At 50.4% G+C, this 22712-nt stretch overlaps 1 protein-coding gene across 1 annotated transcript in view; it reads left to right on the plus strand.

The window, feature by feature from the left end:
- Positions 1–874: 874 nt before the first annotated feature.
- Positions 875–22712, plus strand: part of WWC1 (WW and C2 domain containing 1) — a 158139-nt gene continuing 136301 nt past the window's right edge. Inside the window, exon 1 of the mRNA XM_070793974.1 lies at positions 875–1553. Within this exon, the coding sequence (XP_070650075.1) occupies positions 1435–1553 (119 nt within the window). The 5' untranslated portion in view covers positions 875–1434. The remainder of the gene's footprint in view (positions 1554–22712) is intronic.

The following is a 22712-nucleotide window of genomic DNA, read 5'->3' on the forward strand; positions in this document are numbered from 1 at the left end:
AGGCTGGGCTTCATCCCTCCAGTCCAGCTCCCTGCTATACATCCAGGGCAAAAAAAAAAAAAAAAAATTTAGAGACATTCAGGAGACACAGACAGCTGATTCTTAACTGTAATTAAATAATCACAAATTTTTCATTTCTCAAGAAATATTGATTTTTAAAAGTTCTCATTTTTTCCAACATGGAATTTTGCTTTGTTTGCTTCCTTCTTTTCCATAACCCTTATCCCCCCAAAGCCATGACAGATCAGTTAATATCTCGAAGAGGGCAGGTGAAGTTGCTTGGAACAGGTTACGTATTCAGTTTAATGAACAACACCACCATTACTATTACAAAGGGCCTCCCCGACACCCACTGGAGGTCCTTGGGGATTGGGGGGAGGAGATGCCTAGCACTCTTCATTTTAGGGACCCGGGGAAGAGCCAGCTACACTTGCAAGTACGAGGGGTGGGGGGATGGGTGAAACAACGCGCGGAAAGAATAGAATAAGAGGGAGACAGATGGTGTGTGTGTTGGGGGAAGGGATCAGAGATCCTGGAAAACTTATGTTCCCCGATTTGCAAGAATGTTTCCATTTAACCACTTCTTGCCTGACTCCTGATTCTACAGGAGAGAAGCCGGGAGTTATAAGATTGGGGACACCTGTGCCAAGAGCCCGGCCACTCGGGGTGGAGACAGCCCGGAGCGCCGGGAAGCCGAGGCAGAGCGGGGCTTGCTAGCGCCTCCCGGAGCTCCAGCCTGGGTCCGGGACCCAGGTGAAGGGCGGGCTCCCATTCCTCCCGGCAGGAGCCGCGAAGGGGCGGCCGGCCGTTGGGACTGTCCCACGAGGGGGCGCGTCTCGGGCCCTAGGACCCGCCCTCGCGGCGCTGGGCGCGGGGAGGGGACGCGGGAACCCTGGCGCCCGGCGCTCCGCCTCCAGTTTCCGGGGCAGCGCGGTTACCTGCACGGCCCGAGCCGCACCTGGCGCAGGCAGGAGTCGCAAACCAAGCGAGCGCTGAACGGCGGAGGGAGAGCGGGGACAGCACTCGGCTTGGGGGAGCGAGAGGCGGCGGCGGCGGCGTGGAGGCTGCAGGGCGCCTCGCGCCGCGGAGGAGGACAGGCGGCAGCTGCGCTCGGCTCGCTCTGCCCCGCCGGCCGGGCGCGCACCCAGGCCCGCACCGCGCCGCTGCGGGCGCACATGGCAGCGTGAGAGGCCGGCGGCGGGAGAAGCGGGAGGCGCCGGGCCGGGGCCGCAGGGCCGCATGGACAGCGCCGCCACCCCGGCCGGCCCTCACTAGGGGCCCCCAGTCCGCGGGCGCCACCTTCCCTCCCCACCACCCCGACCATGGTGCCTCGGCGGCCGCCCGAGCCGAGAGGAACCGGCCGGAGCCGCTGAGCCGGGGGGCCCCCGTGGCGGCCGGGAGCTGCATGGGGGAGCGCGGGCCGCGCTCGAGAAGATGCCCCGGCCGGAGCTGCCCCTGCCGGAGGGCTGGGAGGAGGCGCGCGACTTCGACGGCAAGGTCTACTACATAGACCACACGAGCCGCACCACCAGCTGGATCGACCCGCGGGACAGGTAGGATTCCGTGTGCCCCCCCGCATCCCGCTCCTGCCCCAGGGGCCACCAGCCGGGACGGGGCGGGGACCCCGGGGAGCTCTGCGGGCCTCTTGCGCTGTCTTCAGTGTGCCCCCCCACCCCCCGTGCCCTTCCGGACCGCCGGCTCCTGCCGGGTGGGCAGCTGGGAGGAGGGGTCGGCCGGTGAGTTGTCCCAGGCTACCTCCTAACCCCGCGTCATCCTCTGAGGGGGACTCAGCCCCCCGCCGGCACCTGCCGGGAGTTTTGACCTTAAGCTCTAGCCCCGCCTCCCGCCCCCCCACCTCCCCTTTAGTTAGGTCGGGCGGGGGCTGGGGGAGCGATCTAGCCGAGTGATGCTGGGGCTTCCCGGGGAGGCTTTCCCCAGCACGGGGTGGGGGGGCGGGGAAGGGGGGATAGGAAAGCATCTGGTTTGGAGGGGGTGGTAGGCACCCAGGACTCAGCGGGAGGCTGCTGGAGGAAGGACACTGCGTCCCGGGAAAGGCAGACCAGAGTGTGAATTTTGACAGGTGCCTCCCAGGCTCGGAGAGACGGGCGCAGCGGCATTCTGGGGGCCGGGAGGCCGACAGTGGGAAGGAGAGGAAGGAGCGGGGGAGGGCTGATCGGGGAGACTGGTTCTCCAGGAATCTCACGGCAACTTGGAAGCTGTTAGGATGTAGATAGAGGTGAGAGGCCGCCGCAAAGCCCTGCCCATCGCCTATTCTCCTCCCTGCCTTCCTCTCCTCTGGGGATGGGGGTTCCTCAATCCTGCACCAGCGCGTCCTGACCTTGGTGGGCACCACGCCGGTTGGAGCACCGGATTTTTTTTTTTTTTGCTGAGGCAGGTGGAGTGTGAGATGGCTGGTGTGGCTCTTAAGCATCCAGACTTTCTCCTGGTTTTGGCTGCTTGGCATTTTTTTTGCACACAGCACCCTCTCTCCATGAATATCCTGGGGGTGGGGGAGGGGGAAGGACCACCCTCTGGGACTGCTGGTTGTCCTTTGCTGTCATCTCTGTGGTCAGTGTCCCAGGAATGCGGAGTTTTCACCTGGTAATTGTGACCTTGGGTGTTAGGTGCTTGTAAAACAATGAAGCTGAATTGTTTGGCTGCTTCATCTTGTGGGGTGGGAATGGAGGTTCCAGAAGTCTAGGATGGGGTGTGTAATCAAGATGAGAGTTGAGAAAAAGAAAAAGCAAGAAAGAAAATGTGAGCTGAGATTGCTCATAGTTTCTGTGAGCACTTTGGTTCATTCATTCCACATGGACTGGGTGTCGTCTCTGAGTTCAGTACTATGCTGAATATCTCATCAATTTAATCTGAAAGACATTTTTAATGCTGAAGAGCTCAGTGTCCCACGGGCAAGCTGCTTTAACCTCTGAGCCTCAGTTTGCCTGTTTGTCAGACAAATGATTTGCTTGGAAGGGAAAGGGTAATAGTGGAACTCTTGAAAGTGGAAGGGATATAGAAGATCAGGGCCCAGCTCCCATTTTCAAACATGAGACAAACTTTGAGATCCGGAGGTGGGATGTGCTTGGGGGTTTTGATCGTCTCACCACTCTGCCTTTTGCCAAATTCTCTGCCAGCTCTGAAGTTCTAGCCTCCACAGTCCCTTGTCCTCACCTAAGACAGACACAAGTTCAAGTTTGTGTGCCCTCCTGCATTTTAGATCCCAGCAGCTACAGAGTCCAGTATGCTGTCAGCAGTTGAATGTCGAGGGCATTGCTAACTCACCCCAGGTCCTGAATCTGGGAACTTCTCTGGGGCACCGAGAGGCTAACACAGCTGCAGAAAGCTGCTTAAGCACAGGTCATTCTTTACCCTTGGAAGAGGGCATGCAGTATAGCTTCCATGGAAAACTGACTTGGCTATGGCATGATTTCCCAAATTTCAGTATTATGTAGACCACCTTTTTTGCTATATCACCTGTGTTATTGCTGACTTAATACTTGACATTGAATCAACCCAATCTGAATTCTTTTTAGCCACTTTTGCAAATGGGAAACTAGCAATATCTATGGCTCCAAAGAGAAAGGAACCTTTAAAAAGTACAGTGGAAGGGGGAAAAAAAGTGCCTTTCTATTTGAAGTCCACGGCCCCAGCAACAGGCCTCTGCAGCCTGTGTTTTTAGGCAGATTGGCAAGCAATGGAGAGGAATTAAAAACACAACTGGCGCTTAAGGAACTGCTCACTTTCTCCGCCTTGCTGTTCACTGGTTTTACTCTGTGCCTTTGTATCTCCGGTCAGCCCACCTGCACCAGCTTGGGGTGGGGCCCCTGATCTTAGGATGCTGAGGGTTTCTGAGCTCACTCTTGCAGTGAGCCAACTTTGGGGAAACAGCTGAACAGAGGGCGTCCACCTCTGCCTCCCTGGAATTCCCTCCCGCACACCCCAGAAGAGAGTTCAACCTTCTCACTCTATCTGTGTGGCCCCAGGCAAATCTCCTTACCTCTCTGAGGTGCAAGTGCTCCTTTGGTGAGAGATGAAAGTTGATGAGATGGTCTCTGAGGCCCCCTGCCAGTTCTCAAATATGATCTCATGGACTCGGCTTTGGCCTCACCTTATCCCCCGTGATTCCATGGCAGAATTGGGAGGAGGGCGGTAGGCAGGAAGGTGAGGGAGCTGTAAGGAGGAGGAAAAAATTGAGCAAAGCTAAAAAAGAGCCAGACTTCTTTGGGGTGGTGGGGTTTGTTGGTGGTGGTGGGGGGGAATTCTGCCAGGGTGGTTACATCTCTGCAGCTGGTTAATGCTATGAAACAAAATATCACATAAAAGAAAAAAGATTCTGCTGGGTGTGTGTGTTTGTATGTCTGTGTGTGCACGCATTTGTCTTTTTTTTTTTCTTATCTGAATCAAGGAGATATGACTGCCCATTCCCCTGAATTTAAAAGAAGTAAGTCAAATGGTCCTTCAGTTAGAAAAGTGATTTCTTAGCCACCGAGAACAAAATAGCATCTCGGGTTACCAACCCTGCAGAATGTCTTGGCACATTCTTCCCTCCGGGCCTGAGCTGTTTTGTGTGTGTCCGCCATGGAGGCTGCTGGGGGTAGGGAATCCAGTTTTCAGCTTCCCCTTTCACCAGGGGGTTGGAAGAGCAGCCAGGCAGCCAGCCTTGCCAACTCTCTCCCCTTCTCACCCAGGGGAAGACTGGGAGGCCGAAATTCCTGAGGACGGTTGTCCCAACAACCAGAGAAGGGCCAGTGGGCAGCTCGGGGCCCTGCCGACTGGGCCAAAGGCTCCGCCAAGCTCCTCGGGCTCCTCCTGAGGTAGGGCTGGTCTTAGAAGGTGCCAGGTCTGTGGGGAATCAGGTGCTGTCCATCTGGCCATGGAGCAGTACCCCTTCAGCAGAATAACCCCGAATTCTTCTGGAAGCTTCTAGCCAAGGGCCAGCACTCTGGGTGTATTTAACTTAGTGGTATGCAACAACAAACGCACTGATTGTTCTCTGAGGAAGAATGGATTGTTGGAACTGGCCCTGCCAGAGAAGGTTCCTGAAGCCTAATTCCTGCTCCTTGGTGTGTGGGGGGAAGGGAGGGGGACTGTGTTCAGACTTTCTTCACCTGGGAGCTCTGTGGGAACAGTTTCTGTGTCTGTGTGATCAGTGCTGGAGGCCCACGTGGCTAGCAGGCCTTGTTGAGAGAACCCAGCAACTTCTCTCATGATATGAAGAGGAATTTTTGCCAACCCTGTTATTACAGGAACAATCCATAGTGTAAGATGTTGGGCTTTACAGCAGGCAAAAGATCTTAATCTCCTTCTGGTCAGAAGCTTCCAACAGAGGTTAAGGACGTTTCTCGAAGAAAAGCATGAACAGGGCTTTTGGCACATCATTTCTCAGGGGGTTCACCGACCCCAGATTCATAACCCCTACCATGGATTAGCTTAGAAACTGCTCATGACTACCTGTATGCCCTCCTGTTTAGCTGAGACATAATGATTGAGAACTGACTGTATTCAGGCAGTCTGCTGAGCACTTCACATGGAGGATTTCTTTTAATCCCCCTAACAACCCTGGGAGTAGATTATCTACCTGAGAAACCTCGAGGCTTAGGGGGCCTAAGTTCGGAGAAAACCACTCAGCTTCTGAGGAGCTGAGATGTGATTGCCAGGCGTGTCGACTCAGAACCCACATTCCTGACCACTCAGCTGCCTGGAATCCCTTGCAGAATCAAAAACCTCTGCTCTACTGCCTAAGGAATTCAGCCTTGGGGAATGGAGCCCGGACAGGCATGATTTCACTTACCTGCTGCCATTCTGGTGTGGCCAGGCCACAGTTATTCAGAGAGCAGTGTAGAAAATGGGAAGAGGGGACTTCCCTGGTGGTCCAGTGGTTAAGATTCTGCACATCCACTGCAGGGGTTGTGGGTTCAATCCCTGGTTGGGAAACTAAGGTCCCATAAGCCACATGGCAGGACAAAAATAAACAAATAGATAAAAAACAAAAGAAAATGAAAAGAGTCTTTGAATCCTGACATCTTTGATCTGCTGCTTATTACCTGAGTGACCTTGGCAAGTTATGTATTCTCTCTGAGCCTCAGTTTTGTCTTCTTTAGGATGGGATGATATATATCAGCTGTCAAGAGGCATTTTGAGCATGAAATAAGTTAAATTGGGCAGGGAAACTATCATAGAGCCTCATATAACAGTAGACACTTGGGAATGTCAAATCTTGTAGCTTTTACAAGGAGGTCAGTAAAGAATCTGCCTGCAGTGCAGGATCTTCCAGGGTAGAGAAGATCCCTTGAAGAAGGGAAAGGCAACCCACTCCAGTATTCTTGCCTGGGAAACCCCATGGACAGAGGAGCCCAGTCAATGAGTTCACAAAGATCGGACCGACTAAGCGACTACACTTTGACCTAGAAAATACTTAAGTCAAATGGAGACCAAGTCTCCATCCAGTTCTGTTCAGTTCAGTTCAGTCACTCAGTTGTGTCTGACTCTTTGCGACTCCGTGAACCGCAGCACGCCAGGCTTCCCTGTCCATTACCAACTCCTGGAGTCCACCCAAACCCATGTCCATCGATTTGGTGATGCCATCCAATTATCTCATCCTCTGTTGTCCCCTCCTCCTACCTTCAATCTTTCCCAGCATCAGGGTCTTTTCAAATGAGTCAGCTTGTCGCATCAGGTGGCCAAAGTATTGGAGTTTCAGCTTCAACACCAGTCCTTCCAATGAACACCCAGGACTGATCTCCTTTAAGATGGACTGGTTTGATCTCCTTGCAGTCCAAGGGACTCTCAAGAGTCTTCTCCAACACCAACAGTTCAAAAGCATCAATTCTTCGGTGCTCAGCTTTCTTTATTGTCCAACTCTCACATCCATACATGACCACTGGAAAAACCATAGCTTTGACTAGATGGACCTTTGTTGGTAAAGTAATGTCTCTACTTTTTAAAATGCTGTCTAGGTTGGTCATAGCTTTTCTTCCAAGGAGTAAGCGTCATTTAATTTTATGGCTGCAGTCACCATCTGCAGTGGTTTTGAAGCCCCCCAAAATAAAGTCTCTCACTGTTTCCATTGTTTCCCCATCTATTTGATATGAAGTGATGGGACTAGGTGCCATGATCTTAGTTTTCTGAATGTTGAGTTTTAAGCCAACTTTTTCACTCTCCTCTTTTACTTTCATCCAGAGACTCTTTAGTTCCTCTTTGTTTTCTGCCTTAAGGATGGTGTCATCTGTATATCTGAGGTTCCAAATCGGGAAAGGAGTACATCAAGGCTGTATATTGTTATCTTGCTTATTTAACTTATAGGCAGAATACATCATGCAAAACGCTGGGCTGGATGAAGCACAACCTGGAATCAAGATTGCCGGGAGAAATATCAATAGCCTCCAGCTCTGTAGCAGTTTGCAACTGCTTTGGACCTTTCTGGTCATGTCTAGCCCTCTCATTTCACTTGATGAAACGGAAACCTATGTCTTGCCCCAGGTCACACAGCAAATGTCAACCTGAGTCTCTGGTGAAAAGTGAAAGTCGCTAAGTCGTATCCGACTCTTTGTGACCCCATGGACTATACAGTCCATGGAATTCTCCAGGCCAGAATACTGGAGTGGGTAGCCTTTCCCTTCTCCAGGGGATCTTTCCAACCCAGGGATCGAACCCAGGTCTCCCGCATTGCAGGAGGATTCTTTACCAGCTGAGCCACAAGGGAAGCCCAAGAAGACTGGAGTAGGTAGCGTACCCCTTTTCCAGGGGATCTTCCTGACCCAGGAATTGAACCAAGGTCTCCTGCGTTGCAGGCAGATTCTTTACCAGCTGAGCTACCAGGGAAAGGTCTCCTTTCTTCTTTCTCATATGTAAACTTTTCCTTGAAAATCAGACCCAGTTTCTTCTCATCCACTGTAATAATTTGAGAGTATTTTATGCTTGTGGTTTATCCTCTGTAATCCTTTTTGGCTGTGCTGATGGCCAGCAAGTTTCTTTCATAGCGTCACAACCATGTGTGAGTCGCGTCATAGGAATGTGTTATGTGTCGAGCAAAGTACAGCAATTGCAAGTGCACTACTATTTTTATAATCAGTTTCAATCGATTTAAGGTTATTGTCAGACTAATGTCACTTTCCACCAATTTACATTCTGACATGCTTTCTTAACGGGAATTATAACCAGCCTGCCAGGGAATTTACCCAAAGCCTCTATTCTCCATGCTTCTGCTCTTAATGATCCACTAATACCTTTAGTTTGGGCCTTTACAATTATGAGAGGGCTTTTCTTCTCCTTCCAAGGCCTGAATTTATGATCTACACGTCTCGTGGGCATCTGCAGTGCACGGGAGTATCTTATATCATTCATTAAGAAAGAAATAAGGTTAAAAGGCACTAATCTAGCTAACAGGAAGAAGTAAGAGGCTTTGGAACCCACAAATGAATAGTAATAAATGTTAATATGTACTCTGGGCTGCACATAAAGTGTTTTATATTATGATCTCACTTAATCCTTTTGCCAGCCATATAAGGTAAATAGTGTTACTCCATCCTCAGATGAGGAAACAGAGACTTAGAAAGGTCATGAATTTATATTTGCTCAAGGTCACCACCACGAGGTGATGCGCCCAGGACTGGAGCCCAGGTGGTTCAACTGAATCCAAACCCGGATTGTGCTGTGCTTAGTCGCTCAGTCATGTCCGACTCTTTGACACCCCATGGGCTGTAGCCCACCAGGCTCCTCTGTCCATGGGGATTTTTCCAGGCAGGAATGCTGGAGGGGTTGCCATGCCCTCCTCATTGTAGCCATTTTAGGACTCCAGATGCCCTGTCTACAAACTGGGCTGGAAAGTTACCATTCACTCTTAAAATGAGGCCAGCCTGCTGTGGATCTCAGGGAAAGATGCTGGCAAGGAGGCTTGATCAGAAAAGCCAGTGAAATCCACATGGTGGCTTGGGAGACCAGAGGGCACAAAGGCTATCCTCTGGGAGCCGCCAGCCAACCAGAGCTCTGGGAGGGAGGGAGAGAACAGACAGAGGCAGGGAAACTCTGAAGGATGCAGTGTGTGGAGAGTTCAAAGCCATTCCCAAATTGCTTGGGTAAATGCTCCCAACAGCCAGGGACTTAGTAACCACTAAGGCAGCTCCTTCCTGTTATTGCCCCTCCTGCTTTTGGCCTCAACAAACTGACCTGATTCCCCACTCCCCTGGGAGCCCGGGGAGCCTTGCAACACAGCCTTTTTGAAGAGAAGAGAGTCGGGTTGCCTTAGTTACTGGGAAGGTTGGAACGCCAAGCTCAGGTGCACAGGAGGAGAGACGAGGCTAGAATCAGTGGGAGCTGGAAGGTGGCCGGCCTGCTGCTGCAGAACCCTCGGTCAAGTTTTGGCAGCATCTGCAGGGGTGCCAACTTTACAGCATTCGCCTGTCCATGCTGAGCGCACCTGGAGCTCTCTCTCCGGCCACGTCTGCCTTCAGGTGATGACGATCTGCCCCCAGCTCAGTGAGGGGCCCAGGATAATAGAAGCCCCCTTCCCTTGGAGAAATGGCCTGGGTAGCATCTCCTTGTGCTTCCGCTTGGACAGGGCAGAGGGCTGGATAGGGGCTGAGTCCGGGTAAAAAATACATGCCCTGCCTCTCCCAGCACAGAGGGTCCAGCCAGCCAGCCGCACACCCTTAGGTGGAACAGCTAGAGGCTCTGGTTGCTGCTGCTGACAAGCTTCTCAGCTGTTCTGGATCCCTGTTTCAGACTGAGATAAAAGAAGAGAAAACTCAGAAACTGGATACAGTGGCGTTTTGTTATTTAACCTTCACCAGCGGGCCATTAAGCCTCTGGCTCCTGAGCAGCAAAGCTCCTGCCAAAATAACGGGGCCGGGTGAGGGGGTGGGGGGGCATTCACTGTTGTGTGGGAAGAACATAGAAAATTCTACAAAGATGCTGGACCAAGGAGAGGGGGTGGAGAAGAGAGCAGAGACGGGGCGGAAAAAAGGACCAGTGCAGTGGGTTACGTCCCTGCACCACCACCCCCGCCCCCATTGCTTCTTCCGTGCTTCTACCCATGACATCTCACCATTGCAAAGAAACGGGATCTTTCAGTTTCAAATGTCTGCCAAAGAAAAAGGACTAAGGCTTAAATTCTCCTTCAATGGTCGGCCAGGAAAAAAAAAAATGAAGCTGCATCAAGATTAGGGACACCTTTGTTGGCTTTTTTTCTTCCCCTGCTCCATTCATCACTCTCTGGCAGCCAAGACACCAGGCCAGCGGCAGCTGCTGACTTTCCCCAGCCGGCTGCCTGCTGTTGCCGGGCCCGGTTTGATGGCAGCCCGGCTGTCCCCAAGCTGGCTTCCTCCTCACCCAGTGGCAGTTACTTTTTCGGTTTGTCTCTGGGCTGCCCTTAGGATCCACTGACTGGTGCCTGACTAGGGAGGATAAAATGTCAAGATCCAGGCATCAGGTGGCTGTTAGGATGAGATGACCCTGGGACAGCCTTCTGATCCTGCATCTGTCGTGGCTTTTCTTGGATAGTTAGGGCTCTGTGAGCGTGGCACTGTGTAGTCCAGGAATTTCTTCCACGTGCATTTGTATCATAACCGGCCCCTGGTGATCGCAATGATAATGGTTATATTTAGTCATCTTTATCTAGTACCTGGCATGTGCCAAGCACAGTCTTTTGCGCATAGTATTTTTCTGACTTAATGGGGAAACTGGGGTTAAGAATGGCCAAGGGACAAATTCAAGGTTGCATGGGTAGAAAGGGGGAGAGTTGGAATCTGAATCTAGGTCTGTCTGATTACAGAGCCTTAATCTTTGCACCACTGCAACCTTCTCAGTGCATTTGGAGAGAGGAGGGGAAGAGGGGAGGAGAGCAAAGGAAAGGGAGCTTTTTAACTACAGAGATAACACACCTGTTAGCATATATACCTTGTTCACTATGGAGGAAAATGTTTGTGTGGCTCCAGCCCAATGCTGGTTTGATATATCACACAGTTCCCTGCAGTGGAAAAGGTCTCCATAAGGATCTCCAGAGGCTATCAAGTCAAGTCCTGCCTTTGTCATTTCCAGGTAGTAGGTCACCTTGAACAAAGCCCTTCTCAATTGTTTAAAGCACAGGTAAGGAGGGCACGACTTCCCTGTGGCTCAGACAGATCCGGGTCTCCCACATCTGTCTACGATGCAGGAGACCCGGGTTTGATCTCTGGGTTGGGAAGATCCCTTGGAGAAGGAAATGGCAATCCACTCCAGTACTATTGCCTGGAAAATCCCATGGACAGAGGAGCCTGGTAGGCTACAGTCCATGGGGTTGAAAAGAGTCGGACACGACTGAGTAACTTCACGTTCATAAGGAGGGCTTACCAACCCCCTGAGGGTTGTGGGGAGAGGAAAGGCGGATCTTACCCAGTGCCTGCTACACACGATTTTCACATGGGAGCTGGGACTAGTTAGGCGAGTTTACCCTTCTTTGCCTTGGTAGAGGAACAAGAACCATTGTCGCCTCCTTTCCAAGTCAAGTTTCTTCCTGCTGAACCAGGGTTCACTTGAGCCACGTTGACATCAGAGTTTGCAAACCACCTTGGGGCACTCACTGTATAAATAAACCAATAAATTCTTTTCCCCCTGGTCTTATCAGAGGCAAGCCCTTCTTTGGAATTTCTGGAGTGAAGTGACTCTTGCCAGGGAGCTGGCACCAGGGTGGTGTGTGAGGCAAGGGTAATGAATCGCAGTGGTCATGGCTGAGTGAAAATGGCTGCTGTGGGAACTGGACTGGGACGTGGGGGCACGTCTCTGGAATTCGTTGATAACTGCTTTGATATCCTGGTCCTTCACTGGGGCTTCCCCGTGCCCTGCTGACGAGCCGTTTGAGAACCTGCTGATTTTAGCGTGGAGGTAGCACAGAAGGGCATTGGTATTTATCTCGTCCCACCCAGCCTGGGGTTGGCCATTCATTCAGCAGGTATTTATTGTGTGCCTGCTGGGCTTCTGGCTCCGTTGCCCTAGCCGAGGATCAGAGCAAAGTCCCTGCTACAAGGGGGTGTACCCTCGGGTGAGGGAGATGGGCAAACAGTTAAACAGGCAAATTACATTATGACCAGGGGCTTGGTATTTGCTACAGTTTGACCCATCTCAGGAAGATGGAGGGATGACCGTGTCTTAGACACCAGTTGGTAGTTGTGGTGTGAGCTTAGATTTGGATCTGAGACACCTTTGTACCTTCCGTAGATAGGGTGTTACCCAGAGCCAGTGAGGATGAGCTGGTCACCTGGCTAAGTGCTAGGAATGCAAGGGTAACACAAGACCGTGTCCAGCTCATAACATTTACTACACATTAGTGAGAAACTGTCATCAATCTGTGCAAATAGAAATCCCAGGCTCTCTGAACCTTTTTTTTTTTTTTTCTCTCCTGTGTCATCTGGACTCAGTTTAAAAATATTTATGGAGCGCCTGTAAATGGATAGAGTATCTGAAATATGCTGGACATTGTTCCAGCACTGGGGATTTAGCAGTGAGTACTCTTGCCTGGAAAATCCCATGGATGGAGGAGCCTGGTAGGCTGCAGTCCATGGGGTCGCTAAGAGTCGGATACGACTGAGCGACTTCCCTTTCACTTTTCACTTTCATGCCTTGGAGAAGGAAATGGCAACCCGCTCCAGTGTTCTTGCCTTGAGAATCCCAGGCACGGGGGAGCCTGGTGGGCTGCCATCTATGGGGTCGCACAGAGTCGAATATGACGGAAGAGACTTAGCGGCAGCAGCAGCAAGCCACAAAAATCCTGTCCTCATGGAGTTTACATTCTACAGCAGTGATCGTCATACTTGGGGAAGCATCAGAATCACCTCGAGGACCTGTGAACCCCAGTCCCACCTGTACGCTCCCACCGCTGCCCCTAGTTTGAGTCAGTTGTTTAGTCACTAGGTCGTGTTTGACTCTTTTGCGACCCCATGGACTATATCCCGCCAGGCTCCTCTGTCCATGGGACTTCTCAGACAAGAATACTGGAGTGGGTTGCCATTTCCTTCTCTGAGAGTCTTCCTGACCCAGGGATCGAACCTGCGTCTTCTGCATTGCAGGCGGATTCTTTACTGCTGCTGAGGGGCCCGGAAATTTGAGTTTCCAATAGGCGATACTGCTGGTTTGTGTCTGTGCTTTGCATACCACAAACAGTTGATTTATTGACTCCTCAACAGTAACCTGGAAGTGGGGAGAGTAGGGGAGCACCATCTCAATCCGTGTTTCACAAACAGGGAACCGAAGAAGGCAGATGAGGTAGCTTGGCCCTCCTTTTTATGCTAAGTGGGCTAAAGGAAGTGACTTCAGGAGCAAGCCCTGTTTACCTGCATCCCTATGATGCTACGAGCAGTTTTGTTCTGGTTCTTTTGCTGACCCGAAACCTCAGTGGTGGCACAGTCCAGTAGGGTTTTCTCCTGCATTGTGAAATACAGTACAGGGAAGCAAGAGGGCTGAGCAGATCCAGGGAGGACATTTTCTTTATCCGAGAATGTGTGGAGTCACGTATCCATGGTCACAGAGAGGAGCAGAGGGAACAGTCTTCCCTGTTCCTCCCTGCTGAGCCAGGGTACCTGTGCCAAGCAGCTCTCCTATCCCAAGTCTAGGAAGTCCAGGGGCGGGGAAGAGGCAAAGTCCACCCCCCAACAGAATCCTCGAGGGAGGCCTTGTCCATGGCTCTTCCCCTTGACCATGACTTGGACTGTGCATGTCCCCCTTCTCACTGGCTAGTTGGCCAATCTTGGTTAAGCCCCTTAAAGCCTCCTGAGGCTCAGTTTCTTCATTGACAAGATGGGAATACATTAGAGCCTACCTCGTAGGCTTGGTCAGAATCAAATTTAAGGTCACTGTCCGTATAGTTCTAAGTGCAGTGATTAAGGTCTCCTTGCTAGCTTTATCTATACTTTGGTAGTTTCTGCTCAGTTCATGTATTTTGAGCACCATAATTTTTTTGGACATAAGCCATTTCTCATTTCTCTGGAAAAAAACGGATCATACTTAAGCATATACACATCTTCCTGGTCAACAAAGACTGGGAGGGGTATCTTAATAGCTCAAAACATTTCAAAACATTTCAAAGTAGTTTATTCCTACTATTGATATGAAACAAATATTTGCCAGCTGCTAGTGGAGGACCCTGGGTGTTTCTTCAGCTTTCTTATTGGTCACCAGGCCTGTCAGTCAGTTCAGATCAGTCACTCAGTTGTGTCCAACTCTTTGCGACCCCATGAACCGCAGCACACTAGGCCTCCCTGTCCATCACCAACTCCCAGAGTCCACCCAAACCCATGTCCATCAAGTCGGTGATGCCATCCAACCATCTCATCCTCTGTTGTCCCCTTCTCCTCCTGCCTTCAATCTTTCCCAGCATCAATGTCTTTTCAGATGAGTCAGCTCTTTGCATCAGGTGGCCAAAGTATTGGGTTTCAGCTTCAACATAAGTCCTTTCAATGAACACCCAGGACTGATCTCCTTTAGGATGGACTGGTTGGATCTCCTTGCAGTCCAAGGGACTCTCAAGAGTCTTCTCCAACACCACAGTTCAATAGCATCAATTCTTTGGCGCTCAGCTTTCTTTATAGTCCAGCTCTCACATCCATCCATACATGACCACTGAAAAACCATAGCCTTGACTAGATGGACCTTTGTTGACAAAGTAATGTCTCTGCTTTTTAATATGCTGTCTAGGTTGGTCATAACTTTCCTTCTAAGGAGTAAGCATCTTTTAATTCCATGGCTGCAATCACCATCTGCAGTGATTTTGGAGCCCAGAAAAATAAAGTCAGCCACTGTTTCCCCATCTATTTCCCATGAAGTGATGGGACCGGATGCCATGATCTTAGTTTTCTGAATGTTGAGCTTTAAGCCAACTTTTTCACTCTACTCTTTCACTTTCATCAAGAGACTCTTTAGTTCTTCTTCACTTTCTGCCATAAGGGTGGTGTCATCTGCATATCTGAGGTTATTGATATTTCTCTCGGCAACCTTGATTCCAGCTTGTGCTTCCTCCAGCCCAGCGTTTCTCATGATGTACTCTGCCCAGGCCTGAGTGGTTCTCAAAATGTGGTCCCCAAGCAGGACATCAGCTTCACCTGGGAACTTGTTAGACCTGCAGACTCTCTTGTCCCATCTTGGACTTACTGATCAGACACTCTGGTTGGGGGGAGGGTGGTTGGGAGCCCTGCGAGCTGTCTTTCAAGGAGCATCCCAGGGGACTCTGCTGCCCCTTGAAGTCTGGAAACTACTGGCCGAACATTTGTAGCCAGAATGCCGTAAGGTATTTTGTGGGTGGTTGCTGGCAAAATCTGTCCAGGTTTGAAGAGCCTTCTGAGTATGGGTAGATGCAGCCCATTGAAATGGTCATCAGCCTGAGAACATTTTTATATCAACCCCTAAACTCTCATTTCTTTTTAAAAATATTTATTTATATATTTGGCTATGCCACGTCTTAGTTGTGGCATGTGGGATCTAGTTCCCTGACTAGGGATCAAACTTGGGCCCTCTGAATTGGGAGCATGGAGTCTTAGCCACTGGACCATCAGAGAAGTCCCCCCAAATGCTTATTGTCCAAGTGGGACCTCTGCAGTTCTTGCACCAGGTGTTACCATCACTTGACATGTTTGCATCAAGATTCAGCTCACATTCCCCTGTCCCTGGTGGTGATCAGCATCTTTGCTTCACCTTCCTCACAGACCGTTGTGCCCAAGGGAGCCCCATCTCTTGTTACTTCAGCGTGAAAGACTTATCAGGAATCAAATTCCCGTCGGACACTTTGGTGCCTGAAGGGCCCATGGGCTTGGACTGCAGCATTCTCGCTTGCCCAGTGGCACATCCATCAGGATGTTTGGGGTTCCCTAGAAGTCAGTTGGGTCATCTCAGGTCTGAAGTGGCTCCAGCCATGCTTCAATTACCTTCCACTTCTCTTGCATGTTGGCTAGAATTGAGAGCAAAGAATGTATTACCTTGGTGTGTTTCATTCCTGGTGAGAATGGTGCTAAGAAGTAGGTACAGCAGTGACCAAAGACAGACGTCATTCCTCATGAAGCTTATAGACACATAATGAGAACATGAACCAAATCCTTACAGATCGGGAAAATAAAGAGGACGCTGTGTTCAAAAATAATAGCCCTTGTAAATGACACCACACGTCAAGTTATAGAATTTAAAAGTTGTGTAGTCAGAAAAACTGTTTGCTTTTAGCTTTAAGTAAAAAAAAAAAAGAAAGAAAGAAAGATGGATCACTATTCGTCTATGATAACCACGCAACCTCTTCAACTGAGTTTTCTTAATTCTAGTCCAAAGAGCATGGCACTCACTGTAGTGGCAACAAGAGGTGTTTTTCTTTCTTTTTTTTTTTTTTGAATGAAAGATTCTTTCAATTCTATAGCACTTTACAGTTTTCAGAAGTTTCACACATGTGATTTCATATGGTCCCCTAATAACCCTCGCCTCCTACATTGTCCCTCTCCTCTTCCCTCTCCCCCACTGGTAACTACTAGTTTATTCTCAATATCTGCGAGTCTGCTTCTTTTGGTTTTATTCACTAGTTTGTTGTATTTTTTTGGATTTCACATGTGAGTGACATCATCATTCTTTCTCTGTCTGACTTATTTCACTTAGCATAAGGCCCTCACAGTCTATGCATGTTGCTGCATATAGCAAGATTTCATTCTTTTTTATGGCTGAGTGGTAATCCATTGGACATGTATATCACATTTTCTTTATTCCTCTGTTGATGGACCTTTGATACCATTCTAAGTTTAAGAAGCGATGATCAATAGACTTGTCCCAAGTCATTCCAGAGACTCAACCAGGACTAGATCCCTTCAGCCTCTCCCCATAACCTGGCCTACTTCTGGGACCTCACATCCAAAACATCTCCTCCTTTCTTCAGGCATCTATGGATGTTTCTAGTGCTCAGGTGTTCTCTTTCCAAGAGTAAGTCTTCGGTCTGACCAAAGTTCCAGAAGTGTCACCAGGTGACACGCATGGCATCTTCCTTGACCTCCCTGTAGCATCTAGCAGTGTCGCCAACTTCTGCCTTTATTGGTGGTCTTTCCCATCCCTTAGCTTCTCCCTAGTGGTGGCCTGTGTCCCCCAAGCCTTCAACCACCTCCTGTGCAGTGAAACCTCAGGTGCTCAGTTTCCTGCTGGATATCACTTCTCTGCCCAGACAAGCACTTCAAACTACCACGGATCTAAAGTTGAATTCAGTCTCCGACTCAACCAATGGCTTTGCCCACTGGGGTCCATCAAAGCCACCCCCACCTGTGTCTATTGAAACCCCATCTCCTCATAGGCCACACCCACTGGTGGCCATTGAAACCATGCCCACCTTGTCCTTTGAAGGGCCACCTCCCTCACTGGCCACTTGGGACACCACTTGCTTCATGAAGCCTTCATCATGTGCCATCTCCCCCCGCTGCTCTGCTGAAAGGAATCTACTTTAAGTCAGGCCTGTTCTGGTCCAAAGCAGTAGAGGCCCACATGACATGGCTCCAAGAAAGAGGCTACTGTGAGATTAGAGGTTTTGCTGGAATTTAAGGAAGGTCATAGCAACCCCCACCACCGGACTGGCGGGAGCTATAGCTGGAGTCCGTGAAAAACAGTGTCTCCATACATGCCCCTCTATTCCCTCCTGTCGCAACCCCAACCCCCTACCCACCCCCAGAGTTATGGTTTCTGCTACCTCCTGAAACCTTTATACAGACTATACAAATCTAAAGTTTGTTCATACATTCATAAACCACGTTATGAATTAGTTCTGCTTCGAACTTGCTGTGTGACCCCCAGGCAAGCTACTTAATCTCTGTGAGCCTCAGTTTCCTCTATACAAATAAGGCTAAGAGGAGTAAAATAATAGCCCAGATTTTATTGAGTGCCAAGCCCCGCTCCAAGTGCTTTACATTTATTAGCTCAATTAACTATCACACTAACTTTCTGAGGGAGGTACTATTACTGGCACAGAGAGGATAAGTAATTTGCCCGAGGTCACACAGCTAGAAAGTCGAGAAGCTAAGATTCAAACTCAGGCTCTCTGGCCCCAGAGCTCATGCTACTAGATTGCCATTCGTTGTGAGGGTTATTGTGAGAATTACAGGACAGATTCTCTTATTTAGGACACACAGCCCAGGGCAAGGCCCGGAATAATTACTTAAGAATGCTAACAGTCATGACATCATCACAGCATTTGCTTGCAGGTGACCCATCTGACCTTTGCAGCGCCAGCCAGTCTCGTAATTCTCCACCTCAGCAACCGCAGCTAACTCTGTGTCCCCAGTTGAGATTCTTGCGAGACACTCATTTGGAAAGATGACAGAGCCGGCCTTGAACTGGACTCATCTGGTTACAGGGAACTGCATCAGGGCTCAGGGGTCATGTACCCCCACGGGAGCTGGCCACTCAGGTGAGGCTGTGGGTAGCTGGCGCCTGGAGGCTGTGCTTTCTCAGAACCCCCAGAGTCCATGTTTTGGAATGCTGTGGCAGTTTGGGGACCCAGTGGTTACTCTCTGAGCACATGCTCGATTCTGAGCCCCACTTTTGGCCTCATCTCCCTTATGACAAGTTCCCATTCATTAGCGTGACCCTGACTTGTGCTCCTGGAAGTGGGGACTGTGGACCAGCACACCAGCATCTCCTGGGAGCTGGTTAGAAACACAGACTCTCAGGCTCCACCTCAGACCCCTGAGACTGCATTTTGACAAGATCCCCAGTGGTCCTTTCGCAGGTTAATGTTTGAGTAGCACTGGCCAGTCAACACGACTGATGTTTGCATAGCCCTGTTTTATTCTTTTGTTCTGTAGCTGACTCTGCCTCCAGACACAGATAGCAGGTAGTATCAGTAAGCAGTGGGTTCTCACATCTAGGTATAAACACTACCAAGGACCGGGAGCTTCTCAACCTGTTCCTAGAATTCCACTTGGGATAAGGGATTGAAGCTGGATCCGGAAATGGGGGTGGGGGAGGTCTCAGTGGAAAGAGGATCACACCTGCTGAGAAAAGGCCTTGAGAAAAGGTCTTGAGCCTGCTGCATGCCCACCAGCAGGGTCAGAGGTCAGATCCGATGCAGGCTACAGGGCAGTCCACCACTGTGGCCCCCAGGGGGCAAGAGACAGTCAGAAGATGGGAACTTTGGTGGCAGGGGCAGTGTCCCTTGGCTGTAACAAGGAATGAGGAGGTGGCCTGGCAGGCACCTGGCAGAAACCAGAGGCAGGATTCCAGTCCTTAGACAACAGTGGCAAGAGCAAGGCAAGGAGGTCTGGGTCCCAGAGAAGCTTCCCAGGCAGGGGCATGAGCCAGCAAAATAAACAGCAGGTTCCGTGCAACTCTGTCCCTGGAACTGTCTTTGAACAGGGCAAGATACTGCCACGTGGGGACTAGCAGAAACAGTGCCGATGGCCAAAACTGGGGGCCAACTGAGCCAGGGTCCATCAGTCGCTCCACACACATTCCCTCCACCCCTTGACCCGCCTGGTGCAGCCCTGGTCCCAGCCAGGGGCAGCCTGAGCAGGGTGGCGCTGGGGCTGGAGAAGGCAGTCTCCTTGAGGGGCCCCCGGGGGTGGGAGGGGCAGGGAGCCAGCCTAAGGCTGCAGAGAAGTCTGTACAAGGCCTCACCTTCCTGGCAGGAGAGTGGCGGGGAGGTGTGGCAGGATCCCAGAGGGCTTTCCCATCGCTGCTCCCTGACCCAGCTTCACCTGTGAACAGTGTTCCTGCCTAAGCGTGGACCTTGCCCCGACGCATTCCTGAGAGAACCACCCACCAGCATCCTGGGAGCACAGTGCCAGTGCCTCCAGGGGAGCGAGGCCCCTGACGCCCTCCCTGCATTCGTTTCCAGTTTGTTGGATGTTGTCTGTGTGTCTGTGTAAGATGACTGAAGAACGAGTCATTAGTGAGCTGTCCAAAGTCCCTTTGGGGACATTCCAGAAAAATGAACCAATATCCCATCAAAGCCATGGATGCGGCATTCCTTCAAAGCAGAGTTTCTCAGAGTGTGGTCCACAGATCTCCCTGCCTTACTCCCCTGTGAAGCTTATAAAACCCAGATTCCTGGGCCCCCACCTGAAAACAACTGAATTCGAATCTCAGTGAGGTTTCCCAAAATTTGCATTCTTACTAGGATCCCCAGCCAATTCTAATCCACCTTAATCTTGAAAACTTGAAAACCTCTCCTCCCACCGCCCGTGAGGCACTTTCTTTCCTTTGCATAAACCAGGTCCTGTCTCTGCCTGCTGGTGGTGCTCCCTTCCTGTTCTGCTACACCCAGATGCAAGGTCACCTCTTCCTGGGAGCCCGCCTTGCTATCTTTGTCCCAGATCATGTAGGGGGGCCATTGTGCCCCGCTTCTAACACGGCTCTTGCCACATCGGTGTCGTTTTTTTCATATCTGTGTTCTCCACTGAATCTTAAAGCATCCCGTCAAATCTCCCCAGGCTCAGCACAAAGCTGTGTACATAATTAGGACTAATAAATGCCTGAATATACGTGAAGGCAGCTGAGAGGGACTGATGAAGCCACAGAGCAGAGGGTGAAGTCAACGCTTCCCAATAGTAAGCTCCCATATTCCGATTCTCCTCTCAGTCGATCTGAAGTCCTCGGTTAAGTTTTGAAGCCGGAGAACAAGTGTTGGACCCAAGGAGAGTCCAGGGTTCTGGCTGGCCTGGGGCACAGCCCACCCGTGTGGGCCTGAGGTGACCCCCGTGGAAGCCTAGCTACATTTTAGAAAAACTCCAGCAGATAAAAAAAGGGAGGGGCATGATGCAGAAGAAAAACGACTCAAGGATGGTTTGCCAGCCCTAAGCCTGACCCCAAAGCCCAGGCCTCTAGAATGTTCAACACCCCCTCGCCTCGTCAGGCAGGGCGGGTCAAAGAATAGAGCTATCAGACCATGAAACGCCCAAGAGTCAGTTTCCCCCAGCCTTTCTCAGAGATCACTACCACCATTTTCAGTGTGAGGCTCCAAATTGCCATTTGCCAAACTGGGAAATGTCGACCCAGCAGAAATCACACAAAGATAGGAGAAGCCCGTGGCCGGCTGCCTTCATGGAGTCAGTGAAGGGAGAGCCGGGCGCCTGTGAGCTGAAGAATGTGGCCCATCTCCTCGCTCTGAAAAACAAAATGCATTTCCTTATTCTTAACAACTTGAGCACCACGAAAACCTGCTTTACCAGTCCAGGGCACCTCCTCTGATCTCTGCCTTTCTGTGTATATGTGGGGTAGGGAGGGAACAGGGTGGCTTTGGAAAAAGACCTGGCCTGGTGAGACTCTAGGGTCAGCCCAGACGGCTGTGACCACAGAGGACCTCAGCCCTGGAGGCAGACTGACTGGTTAACATGTCACCTCGGTCCAGTCAGAACTTTCTTTGTTTCTTTGAAGAGAAAGGATTGGCTGAATTGTAGGTGACTGGGCAGAGCAGCTGAGGGGGAGCACCCAGTGTTAAGTGTGGGCTCTCGGAATCCTTCAGACAGTTGCCAATGAGACATGGAGTATTTATTTTCTGCCGTATCAGTCAATAAGGATGTCCAGTCGTCAGCGATTGCCTCCCTCCAGTGTGAGCCGTTGAGCCCTGCTACCGCTGCTGCTAAGTCACTTCAGTCGTGTCTGACTCTGTGCGACCCCATAGACGGCAGCCCACCAGGCCCCCCAGTCCCTGGGATTCTCCAGGCAAGAACACTGGAGTGGGTTGCCATTTCCTTCCCCAACGCATGAACATGAAAAGTGAAAGTGAAGTTGCTCAGTCGTGTCTGACTCTTCGCGACCCATTGGACTGCAGCCCACCAGGCTCCTCCATCCATGGGATTTGCCAGGCAAGAGTACTGGAGTGGGGTGCCATCGCCTTCTCCAGTTGAGCCCTAAGGGGACACAGAAAGGAAAAGAATATCTGCCATCTGGCAGCTATCAGACTATAGCCATTCCCTTTGGTGAGCCCCAAGGAAGCTCAGGATGTGAAAAATACAAGATACTGGCCCCAGATAGCTGAGATGCACATCAAAGGAATGGTTTCATGTGCCCCTCAGCCCAGATTCTTGCATCTTCCCTTGTGTAGAAAAGCACTAAATTCCTTAATCTGGGTTATCTGGTTTACTTTAGTTAACAGTAATCTTAAAACGTTCAGACTGCCTGTTCATAGAGCTTCTCTATAACCTGGCTTCTCTCCTCATCTCATGCAGAGTTCTCTCAGGGTTACTTGAGATGTTGTCCTCCGGGCTTGAAGTCCTAAAAATTCCCACTGACTAAAACATAACTCTCAACTTTTAGGTGGTAAATATTTTCTTAAGTCGACACTGAAATTCCATGAGGGCATCTGTATGATAGGATTTTTAGGTCGTTACTGAATTTCTTTCATACTTTAAAAAAAATGTTATTTATGTATTTGGCTGCACTGGGTCTTAATTGCGGCATGCAGGATCTTCTGTCTCCCTTGTGGCATGAGGAATCTTTTGTCAAGGTATGCGGACTCAGTTGCAGTATGTGGGATCTAGTTCCCTGAGCATGGATCGAACCCAGCCCCCCTGCATTGGGAGCACAGAGTCTTAGCCACTGGAACACCAAGGAAGTCCAGAAGGATTTATTTCTGAATCCCCTCTCTATCTCTTCTCATCTCCTCAGATTACACTTGGATAGCTTCCAGGAAGAAGACAGGATGATGTTACTGTTTGTTCACATTCAAAAAATGATACAAGTTCAAAAATCTTGTTTGATGCTACAGCAATTGCTCCACCTGCCACCCCAGCTGGAGGTTG

The sequence above is a fragment of the Bos indicus genome, chromosome 7 (assembly GCF_029378745.1).
Source record: "Bos indicus isolate NIAB-ARS_2022 breed Sahiwal x Tharparkar chromosome 7, NIAB-ARS_B.indTharparkar_mat_pri_1.0, whole genome shotgun sequence".
NCBI lineage: Eukaryota > Metazoa > Chordata > Mammalia > Artiodactyla > Bovidae > Bos > Bos indicus.